The sequence below is a fragment of the Thunnus thynnus genome, chromosome 12 (assembly GCF_963924715.1).
Source record: "Thunnus thynnus chromosome 12, fThuThy2.1, whole genome shotgun sequence".
NCBI classification, from domain to species: domain Eukaryota; kingdom Metazoa; phylum Chordata; class Actinopteri; order Scombriformes; family Scombridae; genus Thunnus; species Thunnus thynnus.
Window position 1 is genome coordinate 32,427,181 of NC_089528.1, and position 18,089 is coordinate 32,445,269.

The 18,089-nt window shown below is 35.8% G+C and overlaps 1 protein-coding gene across 1 annotated transcript; it reads left to right on the top strand.

Moving 5' to 3' along the window:
* The first annotated feature begins 7,664 nt into the window (after positions 1–7,664).
* trdc (T-cell receptor delta constant) lies at positions 7,665–14,133 on the top strand. Its single transcript, XM_067606966.1, has 5 exons — positions 7,665–7,825; positions 7,998–8,143; positions 11,868–12,254; positions 12,476–12,502; positions 13,186–14,133. Exons 3-5 carry the CDS (start codon positions 11,912–11,914, stop codon positions 13,293–13,295), a joined length of 480 nt encoding a protein of 159 aa, XP_067463067.1. The 5' UTR covers positions 7,665–7,825; positions 7,998–8,143; positions 11,868–11,911; the 3' UTR covers positions 13,296–14,133.
* The last annotated feature ends 3,956 nt before the right edge of the window (positions 14,134–18,089 follow it).

Sequence of the window (18,089 nt, forward strand, 5' to 3'; positions counted from 1 at the left end):
AGCTTAAAGCTAACTCTGGTGCAGTGCATCATTTATGCTTAATGCTGCACATTGTCCTGTTCAATAAATCAAATCAAATTAAAAAAAAAAAAAAAGTTGTCACACTTTGGACCGTTGACCTGCTACATGATGAAGCTACATACGTTTGATGTTTTATTAAAATAATGCACCGTTTGCCCTGAACAGTGTTTAAAATAAACAATGTTTTATCATCATTGAATTCATGTTTATTCTACAAAGACATAAAATAATCTGGACAAAATGATTGGTACCCTTTACAAATTGTGAGAAATAATTGATTTGTAGTGATACTTTAAAGCAGATTATTGTGTTTAATTAGTATCAAAGGTGTTTTCAATCTTATAATCACTCATGCAGCCAGTTTAAAGGAGATAATTACTCACTCTGCTGTTATGTGCCACTGGGTGCATCACACTGAACATGGAAAACAGAAGGAAATCTAGAGAAGGTCTGAAGACATCAGTAATAGCCAAGCATGGTCGACATAAAGGTTACAAGACCATTGTAATGGGAAATTGCTGATCACTCAATAAACACACAAAGAGAGCATTGTCAGGTTATGAAATAGTGTAATCAAATAATACAATCAGAAGTATAATGCATCATAGTTCTGGAGACAAAGATACATACCACCTAGCTATCTTTTCTTTGTCTGAAAGGTTAACCAGTCCCTTAAATACTGCTCGTACAGAATTTAAGACATCTGTTTACTAACCTTACAAGTCAGCAACCCTCAGATAGAAACATAAGTCAAAAGTTCAGCTAACCTAGGAACAGTCTTTCTTCACGACCATATATGACAGTACATAAGCACCAAGTAGCATCACAAAATAACATTACTACTATATTAAATTAAGGACAAACCACACTATCCTCTAAAGCTGATCAGTTTTACACATAAACATCTACATAACTACAGTTTATCTCATCACTGGCTCAGGTAAAGGTATAACAGAATAAACTTAACTGTTAAACACACAACTGCCTCATCTTACACAGCAAAGAACTAAGTTTAGAATAGACACAGCACACACAAACTAACACTAAACTGAACTTAAACACTGTCTGAAACATGTATGATATATTGAAGAAATACATCAAATGATGAACCTGTTATTCAGTTTTCTTTTACATTATCTCCAAAGAGTTTAGTTTAAGGCCCATGGAGCTGTAGCCAACATCTCTGGACGTGGTCGCGAGAGGAAAACTCACCTGAGATTGAACAGAAAGGCGTATAAGATGCAGGACTCTGACTCCTGAGTCCTGTTTGTGTTCAGGCTAATGAAAGATGCTGCTGTGGCTTAAATGTTCATCAACATGTTGAGCTTCAAGTCTCTGACCTTAACAAAGTGCTTCCAGAGTCTGAACACAAACCACAAACACTTTCATATCACCGTCGTTTCTACCGGCTGATATTTTACTGCGAGATCAGATGTTTTGGTGGGAAAAAACACAACCAGCTACGTCGTCTCTGAACGTTTCACTCACACATTCAGTATCAACATTTTTGCAACTTGCCAAATCTGTTAATGAACATTTTCTCATTATGTTGCAAGAAAATATGATTCAGCAGCGTTTCTAACAAAATGTTTTTTGCTGTTGTAGTTTAGTCGTATATGAACGTCATTTTCTAGCAGACAGGGTTGGATCTGAGGGGTCTGGAGCTGATCTTTTACTCAGAAAATGTGTTACAAGTAGAATATTGACGATACAAACTCATCAGAATGGAAGAAAATCTGCGTGACTTAAAACGTGGAAAAGAAAACAACAAAAACTTGAATTTCTCACACCGGCAGAGCTCTGTTCAGCAGCACCACATTTACATTTACAACATTTACGAGACAAAACAAGTAATAACAGTAAGTGATATGTTGTACATGTTACCCTTTATTGTATTAAAGTTTGCAAACCTGTGACAGAATCAGGGATTTATTTCAATTATTGCCAGTTTAGGAACAAAAATGCCTTTTTTTTCATTTCTAAGCTCAACTCTTATATTAAAAACAGCTGCAAATTAATGTAGCAAATTCATCCTTTACGTTTTCAGGGCAACATGGCAGTAAAACCTCTGACGTCACCTTTGGAGTCTATTTATTTCTGCTTTCCTCTGATCTTCTCTCAATACGTCACAGCCTCTATTTTTTTTTTGTTTTTTTGTTTTTTTTTTAAAAAGACTTGTTGAATCCCATCAGATAAGCAACCGCCTCCTTCAAAGAAGCCACAGGGGTTGATTAGGAACAAACCTCAAGCCACATTCAGTTGCTGCTGTGCGTCTCCCATAGAGAAACAGTTCAACAGTTTTTGTACGACTGTTTTTCACTGTGTCTATATACGGGACCACAGTGATTGCAGTGAGTCTGATGCCTTGACAAAAACCTCCTGAGACCTTTTCCACGGCTAAATACTCATCGTAGAGACGAGCTGAGTCAGGTTTGGGGCTCCCAGCCTCACAGGAATGAACTCAAAGAACAACAGCTTCACAGGTTTATTTAAGACGTTTTTCCTTCAGAACAAAACCAGAGATTTAGATACTTTTCCAGTTCTAAATGGACAAATTTCCTGGTTTTGGACCTAAAGAAAACGTTCATATCACAGATTAAGTTCTCCAGTTTTCCAAATTAACTTCCTAATCGTCTGTGCGGAGTTTTGCCCTTTTCATAGAAATTTTAGACCTTTTTCAGGGTTAAAGGAATAGTGCAATATTTTGGGAAATACACTTATTTTCTTTCTTGCAGAGCGTTAGATTGATGCCTCTCTCATGTCTGTATGTTGACTATAAAACTGGAGCCAGCTGTCAGTTAGCCTAGCTTAGCATAAAGACTGGAAAGAGGGGGAAACAGCTAGCATGGCTCTGTCTAAACGAAACACAATCCACCAACTGCAACATGACAAAACTCCAAAAGTTTCAAAGAAAAAGTTTGTAAAGAAACCTCGAAAAACCAAAATGTGACGTTTTTACACTTCATTCTTTGTTTGATTAAATAAATGAGATTTAACGTGTTAAATAGTGAGCTTAAGAGGTGCTGGTGAGTGGATTCTCCAGTCTTTATGCTAAGCTAAGCTAACATCTCCTGGCTCCAGTTTTATATTAAACGTACAGATACATCGTCATCAAAGTATCCTTTGAAAAGAAAAATAAATACATGTGTTAAATGCACCAGATGCTTTTGTTTTGGCCTTTTATCTTAATATAGACCTGTGAAACGTTTCTATGTCAAATAAAGTAGAAGACAGTTAATCTGGGGGATTCTAACCACATAGAGAGGACCATGGATCAAGGACAAAGTTCAGCAGGTTTTGAGGATTCCCAAATTTACTGCTGCTGAGACATGAGAATATTTTTCCACTTCAAAGGTGTTGTAAAGCAAAGCCGACCCAATTTGGTCCCACAAATCATTCACAAATTCATAGACCAGCGTTCCCAAATGTACAAATACCAAACCATGTAAAGCAGTTATTGTCAGTACAAAGTCTTCTCTTGTAACTGAGAGTCCTGGGTCACAGAGACATAGTAGCATGTCCAGCAGCAACTCCCGCCCTACGGCATACAGAAGCACATACTGTACTCCATGTCAGGGTACAACAACAACAACAACAACAACAAAATTCAACCGTGCAATACACACAAAACAAAAACCATAAAGAAACACATAAAAGTTTGCCCTCTCAGTAAGAAACAGCAAGGATAGAAAACATAAAAACTCAAAACATGACAAAACCTTGAAGGAGTGAAGGACCACTCGTCCCCTTAAAGACTGCACAGTGAGGCGGCCTACCTCAAGCGGGTGCTCATCTCCTCTAGTTACCAAATGTGGAGAAATAATAAAATGAGACCATCCCCGACTTTCTTGGTTGCTATAACAACCTGTGGACTGATTTCTAAAACCTCTTTCACACATAGTTTCTGGTAAATGCTACATTCAGGAACATTTCCGTCTTGCGCCTTTTCGCACATGCATGGTAATGCCAGAATAGATTGGGCAAGGGACAGTCCAGCAGATGGCAGTAATGAAACACTTATGAATGCCAACTGCCACAAAACTCAACAGAAGAAGAAGAAGACGGGGAAAGGCTTGATGTATGTGTACGCTACGTTTCTTATTATTTTCAGGAACATGGCGGGAGAGAAGCATGGATGTATAAAGAGAACTGGATACAGGAAGAGCGCCGGACTTTAAAGCAAATTTGACATAGCGGCCAAACCTTGTAATTACAACGTCACGTGATGCACACTGGCCCAAAAAGACTTTTTCCCATAGACTTACATTGTGAAAGAGACGTCTGTAAATCAGCGGATACATTTTTTTGAGCGTCACAACCCCCATGAAATGACTTGTCTCACTATCAGAATTAAATCCGTTCGGTCCGATCACATTTCAAAAGTCTAGAAGAGCCACATGATTGAATTGTTTTATCCCCATTCAAGTTAGCTGTTGGGCTAAACCGGAAGTAGCCGACTCGGCCAGCGAAAGTCACTAGTGCGCATACTCTATGCGCTGCACAATGTGGAAGATCCGGGTACTTTCATACCTGGAAGTCGATTTTGTTTTTTTTGCTTTATGCGCCACTGAGCACCTTTTATAGGAATGAACAGGGCCCCGCCTCCAACGCTGTATCCAGTTCTCTTTATACATCCATGGAGAGAAGCTGTTTAGTCCGGTACCAATGTTCTTATAAAGTATTTAATGTTCAACAAGCTTGTGAGACAAATCACCCACGAAAGCATTGGCAAGGCAACCGTAAACATGTTGCAGATTCAATTACGTCATCAGCAGAGTCTTGTGATTGGTTCGTTTGCTCTACATGGGTGTCTTTTGTCAGACGGACGTAACCTTTTACGTGCTTGTCCCTGCAATGTTACTGCTTCCATTTATGACGCAGCCGTACTGGCATTTTCCCTGAAATGTCACAAGGTCTTGAGGTGGGAAATTGGCAGTACAGATTTCCCAGAATATTGATCCCTGCTCCCATTCACACATGATCCCATGCAGGAAATGTTCCTCAACGCTTCAGGGATAGACTGCATGTGTGAAAGGGGCCTGTGTAAAGGAGGACGGTTTTTCCAGGTAAATCCAAAGGATGTGATGTTTATGTGTACTCCCAAGTGCTACAGCGCCAGCAGGGTACAACACTAGCTAACGTTAGCTTAGAAATCCGTCCGCTAATGTCCAACCACGAGCTGGCTTTCTTCCTATTGAACAGGTAAGCTAACATCACTGCAAAGCATGTGAAATATATTGTGATATTGTGGTTTTAGCTCGCTAATGTTAGCACTGCTAATGCGAGCACCTGCGCAAGCAACAGGATGCTGACTGCAACTCACTTAACGACCACCGGTGTCACTAATGAAGAGGAATTTCTAATTCTTACATATAAATTAAAAAAAAAAATCTAATGATTTTGATTTTATTTATTTATTTTATTTTATTGTAAGTTTGTTTGGTGTTCAGGCAGGTGGGGACTGGGGAGGGGGTCATTCCTGTTGCTGAAAACTTCAGTCGATATGTACACTGACATACCTGTCCATAGATGTTTATCTGCTTATTGTCCAATATACATTCACTGATGAGGTGTTGAAACTAGAAGATCGACATCAACGCTTCTAAGCACTCGGTTGGGCGGTGGTGGCACAGGATGTTGATGGATTTGAAATAGCCGTAGCCTAGATAAAGTGATATACCAAGAAAGGTTTGACTTTTTCTCTAGCAGCACCAGCAGATCAAAGTTTTCACTTTTTCAATTTAATATCTCAACATCTACTTGATAGATGGGCTCGACAATTTGTACAGTCATGTTTCAGAGGAAGACTTTACTGATTGTCTGATTTCCTCTCTAGTGCCACCATGAGGTTGATGTATTTGTTTTGTATTGAAATATCTCAATAATTGTTGGATGGATTGCTGTGAAATGTGATTCTGTTGATTATAATATTTTACTAGAAAAATGATCCTTGTTAGGACTAGATGAACAGTCCATTAAACGGTTTGATGACTCTCAGGTGGAGGTGAGGCAGTAGTTTCCAACAGCCCAAGTCAAGTGCTCTTAGTGTCCCACAAGGGTCTATACTTGGCTCTATTTTATTCACCATATGCATAAATAATATCATCTCTGTCACCCTAAATTGTGATGTACATTTTTATGCAGATGATACTATTCTATATGTCACTGCTCTTCTCTTAAAGGACAAGTTGACAATTTTTCAAATGTGTCTTAAAACAACAGTCAGGAGCCCAAATGAAAAGTAAAACCTGTTTTCCTTGCTGTAATCATTCCTCCTGTTCATACTGACCATTAGAAGATCCCTTCATAATGACCTTACAATGGAAGTGATGGAGGACAAAATCCACAGTCCTCCTTCTGTGCAAAAATGTATTTAAAAGTTGATCTGAAGCTAATATGAAGCTTCAGCGTCCATATGAGTCAAATCAAGTAGATATCTTTCAACGTTACAGTCTTTTTAGTGCCAAAGTTCCGCTTTTTGTTACTATACTTCCACCTGCAGCTCAACAGGGAAACACTGTCCGAGGAAACACAAAGAGGGAATTTGATGCTAAAAAGACTGTAAATGTGTCAGATATCCACTTGATATGACTAACTCAGACTGCTGAAGCTGAATAGAAGCTTCACATCAACTTTTAAATGACTGTGTGGACACACTGTGGATTTTGGCCTCCATTACTTCCATTGAAAGCACATTTGAAGGATCTTTTAATATCCAGTATGAACAGGAGGAATGATTACAGCGAGGAAAACCTCTTTCACTGTTACTATGGACACCTGACTGATGGTTTAACACACATTGTGAACCCCTCCGTTAATGCATCTCATAGATGTTTGCTTATTAGCAAATGTTAACACACTAAACTAAGATAGTAAACATACCTGTTTAGCATTAGCATATTAGCATTGCCATTGTGTACATGTTAGCATGTTGATGATAGCATCGCTGTGTATAAGTACAGTATCACAGAGCTGCTAGCATGGCTGTAGACTCTTTAATTTTGTTATGACAACAAATGTTTTGTGTTTTAATAAGATTTGCTGATTTCGTAACAAGGACATTTCTGGATGCAGCAAATGTTTTGATAAGAAAAGTTTCTTGTTTTTATAAGTTGGTATGTTGAAAAAAGTAATAAGTTGTACGTACACTGAAATATCGTCATAACAAATACTTTTTGTTTTAATAAGATACTTTTATATTGTGCAAAAATGATTCATTTTCTTGCTATAACAAGGATGTACATGTTGTTGTAACGACAAACATTTCTCTTTTTCATGAGATACTGATTAAGTTTCTTTATATAATGAGATGAAAGTAAGAAAAGTTGTTTTAATTAGAGTGGATGTTTTTCTTGGTGACAGTAGTTCATCTTTCTTTATTATGATACAAACCATAATTGATATATATATATATATATATATATATATATATATATATGATACAAACATATTTTCATCTGACTAAGGATGTTTAATGGAGATAAAATTGGATAAAAATATGATAAAGTATCTCAAAACTGTACAGTACAGTAGTTGAGTAAATGTAATGAAAAGGATTTTGTTATAATGAGAACATTTTTGTGTCTTGTTTTTGTTGAGGCGGCAGCAGTGTGATGAGACAGCCTCCTGCAGCTGTCAGAGGTTTTTGTACGAGTGTATTTCACTGTGTTGGGGTGGACTACACAGTGACTGAACATCCACACAGAGCTGAACAAAAACCTCCAGCCTGCTCTCCTCAGTCTGTTTAGAGTCAGAAAAAGATCCAGAATCAACACACAGACCGACGACAGACTCAGTGTTTCAGGTGAGTTGTCAGCTGCAGCTTTTCTACCTGAAAACACTCAAATATCTTCAGTTTAGTGAACTCTGCGTCTCTGCTGCGCTGCTGCATGTGTCGCTGAAATGTTCTTTATTCTGATGTTTAGCAGTACAACACACAACTCAAACTCTCTGTGTTTATTCCGCTGTGTTCACAGCTCGCTGTGTGTTGATGTGAAGCCGATTTATAAAACTTTGAGCTGCTTTTGGAGTGATTGACAGCTCAGAGGTTTTTGTATGGGGATGTAACACTGTGATGCTTTACTCTTTGGGAAGAATATCACACTCACCGTCAATCCTAAAGGTAAGAAAACATGCTTTCTCCCTCCTAACATCCTGAGAATTAGTGACTTTACAGGGTCTGTTTAGTTTTGGAAATCTGTTTTTAATGTTTAAGGGTTAAATTTGATGGATCAGTTCAGCTGCTGTGAAACGGAGCTGCAGACTCAAATCCACAGAGGAGCTCAGCAGCACAAAGTTTCCAGTAATGTTGTCTTAAAGCCTGAAATAGTCCAGAAAACCAAACCAGAATACAGTTAACTGCAACTTTTAGGTCTTAAACTGAGTTTGTTAGCGTGCTGTAATATTGCTAATAATGAGAAATAATAATGATAACTAGATTAGTCGTACCAGAAATGCAGCTCAAAAGGTTTGATATGAAAAAGAAAACCTGAAAACCTGTTAAAATCTGTTAAAATCTGTTAAAATCTCCTCCTGAAAGTCCTGAATGAATGTTTTCTACAGTTTAAGGACTGAAAAGGTGCTGAGAAATACTGATATTAGATCATTAAAATGTTAACTTCTGCATGAAAAACAGCTGAGAAGTCATTTATGTGAAGAAGAATTAGGCGAAAAGACATTAAAGTTTAAATGCAGAGTGAACAGAAGCAGTTAAAATTAGTTTCTGGCTGAAGAGACTTAAGCGGTTTTAACTAAAATGTTTTATGTCTTAAATCTAGAACCGTTGTGATTTCTTTATGTTCTTCTGCTGAGAAATTAAAACCAAACTGACATTAATAGTAATTATAAATTATAATATTGTTGAATAATGATTATGTTGAATGTATTTATGACGGAGTGTTAGAGACACACTGAGAGAAATCATTTTTTAAGATTTTGAGATTAAAGTCTTAACTCGACAAGAAATAAAAGTCGTAATATCACAAGAACGAAGTCGTAATTCTACAAATAAAAAGTCGTAATATCAAACGTAACCGCCGGCAACCTCGCAGTCGAGTCCATTTCTTCCAAGTTCACCTGCTTCTTTCTTTGGAATCGATAAAATCCTTTCAAAGTCCTGATACTAATAATAATAATAATAATACGATGCTAATGAGCGAAAAACATGAAGTATTTTGTTATTTGTGAAACCTACAATAAACCTGCTCGAGATGTTCCACATTCCTCAAACTGCTCCTCTGATAAGTTATTCCATTTTTCTCATAATAATTCTCATAAAGTTCCAACTTTTTCTCAAAATATTATGATTTTATTCTTGAAGTCAGTTTGGCCTTGATACTCCGTGAAAACCTGAAGCTACTAAATGTCTTAAACTCATTTTATTTATTTATTGAAACCAAAACAGAAGCAAAATATTAGATATATATATATATATAATATTTTCTTCCAGCGTGTCTGAAAGTCTTGAAAAAGTCTAAAATCAGTTTTCTGAGTTAAGAGACTTCAGTTGATTCAGTTTGAAGCGTCGTTGATGATTCTCTGCCAAGAAAATTCAAACCAGACTGACATTAATAGTAATTAGAAATGATATTATTGTTGAATGATGATTATGTTAACTTGTACAAGAACAAGATTACAGGTGGAGAGTTAAAAGGCACTCAAGTGAAAACCTAAAATTCAGTTTTTAAATTCATGATGTTAACGTCAGTTTTCTTCTAATAATCTTATTAAATGATGATGTTACAAGAAACAGAACTAAATGTGCTTTTATCAAAATGAAAAATAACTTAAAAGACAGAAAACCTAAAAACATTGAAATGTAAAGTAATTCATTGAAGACCAGATGTAGATGTAATGTTTTCAAATTTACAATTTAAGTGCTTTTAAATAAAAAAAAGCTTCAGGTATTAAGTTTAGTTTTATGAAATGTTTCTATTTCTTGATGCTTTTTTGTCTGCTGAGAAACTAAACTTAATCTTATTAAATCATGATAAAGTCACAAGAAATGCAATTTAAAGTCATGTAAATGAAGTCCTGGAAAAGTCCTGGAAAAGTCCTGGAAAAGTCCTGAAATATGTGAAATGATGTTTTACAAATTCAAGAACTCAAGTGGTTTGAAATTCAGTCAAATAAAAGTCTTGAATCAGTTTAAAAATCTGGTTTCTGTGTGCTGAGAAAGAGATGAACCAGTATATGTATATATATATATATATATATTAATACGTACATACTGGTACTACGACTATTACTACGAATAATAGTAAAAATAATAATAATAAACTTTACTGTTATGGAACTTAATTGCAGCTGAAAGTGAAAATCAAACAACATGAGAGAACTATTCAAAACAAACAACAGAAATAAGTTTGATAAGTTTTTATTTATCAATATATAACAAATCAAAAGCCTGAATAGTTAAAGAATATTCACATCAAAGACAAAGAAAGAAGAAAACGTTCCAACTTCTTAAATGTCAGAGTAGTGAAATGAATTTACTGAATGCAGTTCAAATATTTTATAAATTACATTTTTTTAAATGAGTTTAATAAGTTTTAAATCAAAGTTGATGAAGCTCTTTATCTGATAAATATTCATAACAACAATAATCAGCACGATAAATATTAAACTAACTTTTATCACAATAAGTTTCATACAGCATCGAAGTTCTGCAGAAATACAGCAACTTCATTATCTTAATATGTTGTTAACTTAACGTAACGATGAAAATACATTTCAAACTAAAGCTTTGATTACTGTAGATTATATTTGTAGGTTCTGGCCTCGTTATTATCCTTCAGTTTAAAGTCTGAGATTTCTCCCCACATGAGAAAACATTTAATCAAGAGTACTTTTAATGACCAGTTTCTTAAATACAGTCGGTGAACAAAAAGAAAAATCCAACTCCTCGCTCGGATACTTCACTGTTTCCTTCATTAGATCCTGAAATATAAAAACTGGATTAAAATGATTGTACTTTTTATCACAGTATTTATGAGACGTATGATGTGTAGTAATAAAGTCTAAATGAAACTAGAGAATAAACATCTCTGATAATCTGTGTTTGTTTTCTTCTTTACTTTGACAACAGACAGAATGGATCAATGCATGAGTTTTTATTTATTTTTTTTAACTTATTTTATTTCCTTTTCTCAAGTGCAGTCATACGATACAATCAGCTTTCAAGTATTTACATAAATACAGGTGTAAATGAAGCAATGTTAAGGGTCCGTTCATGATGTTTGACCTTCCATCATGTATCCATCATCCATACAGCCATTATCAGAGCATAAGTAAATAAAATTAATAATAATAATAATAATAATAATAAAAAGCAAATAAAATTAAATAGATAAATAAACAAATTTTAAAAAACAAAGCAAAACAAAAAAAAGTTACAAACACATACATACGTATATATACAGCAAAAAAAAAAAAAAAGTAAAACTTGAAGTAAAACTTGAAGTAAAACTTGCTCACGTTTAAATAAGAAGAGGAATGGGGAAAGAAAAGAAATAATAGTTGAACATTTTGTCAAGAACACGTCTGTCTTTAGTTGTAACTTTGTTGTTATATTTTCCATATAATAGACATCCTTTATCTTCTCTCTCCACGGTGTCACTGCGGGGGGGGGGGGGGGGGGGGGGGGGGGGGGGGGGCTGAGCTTTCAGCCATGACACCGTAATCATTTTTTTTTTTTTCACATTTTGGACAGTTCTCAGATATTCTATGATCATATTTCTGAACTTTATCTTCGTTTCTCTCTGATGTTTATAGTTTCAAAGCATCTACATGTTTGTAAAGCTGAAAAATTGACTGTAAAATTGACATTTGTCTTTGTTCCTCTGCAGATGAATCGCCAGTCCCGCCGAATCTGTTTGCCCTGAACCCTCTGATGCCGGAGGGCGGGTGGGGGTCGTCGCCGCTGCCGCCGGACGTCTGCCTGGCTACTGGCTTCTATCCGAAGACAGCTGAAATGATCCTGAATGTGAAGAACGGGCCGGCAGACAAGCTGGACACCAGCAAGGCCGTCGTGTCCAAAAACCAGAAAGGCTACTTCTTCGCTGGATTCACCAACAAGACGCTTCTCTCCTGTGAGATGAACGGCAAGACCAGCACCATCGGCTCATCCAGCAACAAAAGCTCACCCGCCGACAAAAGCTCACCCGCCGACAAAAGCTCATCCAGCAACAATGACACGTCCCCCACCTACCACCAGTCCACCAACAATTACAACCGTACGAAATCATCTTCATCACAATAATCATCTTCATCAGGAAGAGTGTCAGAATATTGAAACTGTGATTGTGTCAGCTGCCGAACGTCTGCATGCTCGTTATTTATTCTTTGATCAGATGTTTACAGAACTCATAAATGTTTATTATTATTAATATTTATTAATAATAATTATGATGTTTGTGTGTCTGACTAACTGATGTTTTCTGTTTTCACCAACCAGTGGATCTCTGCAAGGACGTTCATCCAGGTGAGTCACCAAACACATCTGAACACCCTGCTGCACAAAACTGTTCCAAACTGTTCCACACTGTTCCAAACTTCACATGTCTATGAGTTGTTGACAGCTCCACCAAATAGTGATTTTTCCCTCTAAACTTCTCACATGCTTTCATTTCAATAAATGTTCAAATGATCCAATATTTCAGCAAAAATCAAAGATTAGAGAAAAAGTCCAAAAAACTGAAAACAGATTTGTGTATCAGAACTTTGTTTTTTCTTCTTTCCTCTCCCATTAATCATCTCACCACCCCTCAGATTTATCTGCTGACCCTTTGGAGGGGCCCCACCCCTAGGTTGGGAACCACTGGACTAAACTAGCTAACTGTATATAAAGTAGTGTAAACTAGCTCCACCTCCAGCAGCTACAACAGTACGTGCTGCTCTAACACTGATGCTTCACTATTAATAATCTAATGATGTCATATATAATAATATATCAGTCAGAGGGACCAAACCACTACTTTTACTGCAATACTTTAACTACATCAAGCTCATAATACTTATGTACTTTTACTGCAATACTTTAACTACATCAAGCTCATAATACTTATGTACTTTTACTGCAATACTTTAACTACATCAGGCTAAACTGTTCCAACAGTTTAATGATTCGGTCTGAACTCGTCGTGTTTTCTTTTCTCTCTTGGACAGAAAAAGCCAGGCTGAACTTCTTCCTGCTGGTGATGAACGGAGTCCGAGTGATCTTCACCAAGACTCTGGCCTTCAGCACCCTCCTCACCATCAGAGCCATGATGTTCTAACAGCAAGTTCAGCTCAGCTTCGTCTCCGCCAGACGACTCGTCGTACCGCCATGTTTGGGAGGAACAGATCAGCTGAAGCAGTGAAATCAGGATCCAATAAGACTGATTGATTGATTGATTGATTGTTCTCAGTATCATGTTTATGGTTCTAAACACAGTTATTCATCTGTCATCCAATATTTTATTTTTTTACATTCTGACAGAATTGACCTACGGTGGCCTCTAAGGACAAAATACATACAAGAGCCACAAACATTGAAAAAATGTATCAAACTTTTAGCATTTTGTTCAGTTCACTTCTCTTGATGCTGGAAAAATTAGTTTTAAATTCAGAAATGCAACAAATACGAGGAAACATACAAAACTGAAAACATTAAGAAAAATATGTTCCAGATTCAAAAACTGCAACAAATACTAAAACATAAAGTCACCGTGGAAACCAAAGCTGCCTTCACCTCGTTCTTCACAAACCTGTAAATAAAACCTGTTTAATTGAAGTAAATACACAACATTATCATAAATCTCATTTTAATGTTACTGAAGTCATTTTTAAAAAGTCTATCTGAGATGATCTGCTGAGTTTAATCTCTTTATATTTTCTTATGAAGCGACTTTCTTTAACTTTATACTAAAAACTCATTTCTGTGAAGTTTTATTTCATTAGTCAGTAGTTTTCTGCGCTTTGTCTCTTTTTAATTCATCACATCTTTACTGATCAAACCTCTTTTTTTTTTTTAGTGATATTCATATTATTTGTTATTTCATTATTCTGGCATGTGATGCCTTCTGTAACTTTGCTTTAAAAATAGCTGTACAAATAAAGCTGATTGTGATTATATCAGTCGTTTGTATAATTGACTCTGTATGAGGAGGTTTATTACTGGACTTGAAAGACTTAAATAATACTCAAATATGCAGAAACAATTAGGTTTAATACATTTATTAATCTACAGAAGCACAAAGGGCTCCTGTAATTATGACTTCCATATCTCATAATTACTAAATCTCATTTCAGCTGTTGAGATTATAAGGTGCTCAGTCATAATTATGAGACAATGGATCCGTTTTTTTTTCTTTCTTTGCTGGATGTGATTTGCTTTTATATGAGTCCGTATTTAAACTTTGTACATAACATGTAGTTTTCTAGCTGACAGTCTCCGTCTGCTGATGTCTGTCAGTCTGTTGACTTCCTGTGCAGCAGTTTCATCAGTTGAAAACCACATTTCAACAGAAACCTGAAACCATCACAACAGTCAAACCCGAAAGCTGCAGATAAAGATCAGACGGCTCGGTTTCACATCGACAGCAGAAACCGACTCTCTGTTTGTTCACAGCTTGTTTCTACTTCTCGGTGTTCGTTTATGACGCAGGAATTATAATTAACGCTTTGATGTTCAGCTCCATAGTTTCACACAGACAGACAGACAGGCAGGCTGAGTTCAACATTAACATGAGAAAATACATGAAAGAATAGATTATTTATAAAAGGTTCATTAAATCATAAATATAAAGTCCAGTTGTTCCAGAGAACTGAACAGAAAAGCTCAGCTCTGGTTTGTTATGAGAACATTTTACATTTAGATTTACACACATCTGCTGCAATAAAGCTGCAGAACAAACTACGTCATATTTCATCAACTGATGTTCACATACAGCAAACAATAAACATCACTGCATTTAACAGTAAAATTACAGCAAAATCATACAAATACTCATTAAAAAGGTTTGTTGTCAGCAGTAACCTCCGTCTCTGAAACCTGTTTTTGTTTGTTTGGTAGATTGTTGAGATAAAAAGGACGTCAGACTGTTCCACTGAGATACGGATCTGTACATGACTGTTTCATATTCTATATATCTGTATATCAAGACGGATAGAAAGTGTTTATTAATTAACAGGAACAGTTTCACAGCAGCTACTTCACATAACTCACAAAAACTAATGAGGTCAATGAGAAATAAAAATGCAGTTGAAATGATGTACAAAAATAAGACTAAATACAATGAAAATATAAAACACTTATTACCTGATGAGACTTAATCACATTCTATGATGAATCTATTGATATTCATGAATCTGCTCTCACAAAAAAAAAGCACATGTGAAGTCATAAAGTACAAAAATCACACGTCTATTTGTAAATTATCACACTTCATCATGTTTTTATCTGACTAAACATGTTTAACAGAGACAATTATTCTGTTTTAGTGTCATAATTAAGAGAGAAAATCTCTCTTCAGTGACGAAACAGATGAACTTCTGTCATATTTCAACATTTATATCATAAAGCAGGAAAAACAAAACATGCCAGAAATGTGCTGTCAGCATCTGCAGCCAAGATCTTTAAAATATGGAAAATAGTCTCTAAAATAGTTATTTGATGTTTGGTAAGTACTGGACTTAAGTACAATGTTGAGGTACTTGTACTTTACTTGAGTATTTCCATGTGATGCTACTTTCTACATTTCAGAGGGAAATATTGTACTTTCTACTCCACTACATTTATTTGACAGCTTTAGTTACTTTTCAGATGAAGATTTGACACAATGGATAATATAACAAGCTTTTAAAATACAACACATTGTTAAAGATGAAACCAGTGGTTTCCAACCTTTTTGGCTTTTGACGTCTTACAAAAAGCAGTGTGTAGTCGGGGTCACATTTCACATGTCTATGAGTTGTTAACAGCTCCACCAAATAGTGATTTTTCCCTCTAAACTTCTCACATGCTTTCATTTCAATAAATGTTCAAATGATCCAATATTTCAGCAAAAATCAAAGATTAGAGAAAAAGTCCAAAAAACTGAAAACAGATTTGTGTATCAGAACTTTGTTTTTTCTTCTTTCCTCTCCCATTAATCATCTCACCACCCCTCAGATTTATCTGCTGACCCTTTGGAGGGGTCCGACCCCTAGGTTGGGAACCACTGGACTAAACTAGCTAACTGTATATAAAGTAGTGTAAACTAGCTCCACCTCCAGCAGCTACAACAGTAACATGCTGCTCTAACACTGATGCTTCACTATTAATAATCTAATGATGTCATATATAATAATATATCAGTCAGAGGGACCAAACCACTACTTTTACTGCAATACTTTAACTACATCAAGCTCATAATACTTATGTACTTTTACTGCAATACTTTAACTACATCAAGCTCATAATACTTATATACTTTTACTGCAATACTTTAACTACATCAAGCTCATAATACTTATGTACTTTTACTGCAATACTTTAACTACATCAAGCTCATAATACTTATGTACTTTTTCTGTAGTAAGGGATCTGAATACTTCTTCCGGCTTCTAAAGATGAAAACTGCTCTGAGTTCAGGCTTCATCTCAGAGGTTCACCTGCTGCCACCTGGTGGAGGAGAGAGCGAGTCAGTCTGAATCTAAACTGAAGGCCTCTGTTACATCAGATGATCACTCTGTAAGTGTTTTCACATCAACAGTTACAAGATCTACAAACATTTTGTGTTTGTGTGTCATGACATTTCTAGATATGTTTGTCTGTGTCCTAGACAGACAAACATAATGAGGCTGATTGCTGCGTTACAATCAAGAAAATATGAAAAAAAAGGATTTGAAAAATTTTGACCTAATAATAATAAACTAAATAACTTGCTAGAGAGGTTGTAAATGTCTCATTGAATTCTGTAAAGGTATTTTTTTTATGTTTCCAGTGTTGTAAATTTATAAAACAAAAGAAAAAGTGACCAGTTATTGTTTTGGTGTCTCATCAATAGATCCAGCTCTGAGTTTAGTCTTCTCTGTAGATGGGGTTGCTAAGATTTCCTGCTGCTTCTTCCTGCTGCAGTCTGCTCTGTCACTTCTGCTTTCCCACACTGTCAAAATCTTTTTTATTCACAATTCTGATGAAACCATCTGGCCAGTCAGTCCATGGATGCTGTTCTTCAAAGATCCCTTCCAGACATGTGTTGAGATGTATAAAAATAATCTGCTTTTGACAATAATTTGTATCTTTTGCCACAAAAAAGTTAAATTACCTCATTAAAATCCTTAAACCATCATCTCCTCCTTTATCTAAAAATCAGAGTCTGTGAATCTTTGAATATTATTGATTTCTGAAGTTTTCCTGCTGGACACAACATATCTCCTCCTTCGCTGCAGGGCTGCAACTAATGATTATTTTCATTATCGATTAATCTGTTGATTATTTTCTCGATTAATCGATAAGTTGTTTGGTCCATAAAATGTCAGAAAATGGTGAAAATGTTGATCAGCGTTTCCCAAAGCACAAGACGAAGATGGACTTTAATTGAAGGGTAAAGAAATGCTAATATGCTAGCTCCAGTTTGTGCCTCTCATGGATTAAAACTACTTTGAAGCTAAGTGTCTGTTTTTCTGAAAAATAAATCCTCAGTGATCTTTTAAAGATTGTCAGAGACTCATTTTCCAGAAAACTGATTCTGAGCTTTGATGTGATGACAAAACCTGCTACACAATCTGGGGCTACCACCGACCCTCAACCAACTGAACAAACTGCGTCTGATTCACGTTTCTAGCAGGCAAAAATAGTTTTAAACCATTTTTTAATTGGCTACATTGATAAAAGTACAAATCTGGTGATCTTCTATATATTTCATTACGTGTGGATGAAAACTAACAACGCATCGATCTACTAACAAGTATTGTTTTATAATAATAATAATCTTTATTTATAGAGCACTTTTCAAACCCCACATTACACAGTGCTTCACATATGCAAAAATGAAATCGAGAACATTTAGAAGAAATAAAAACAGAAATCAAAAACAGTTCAGAGA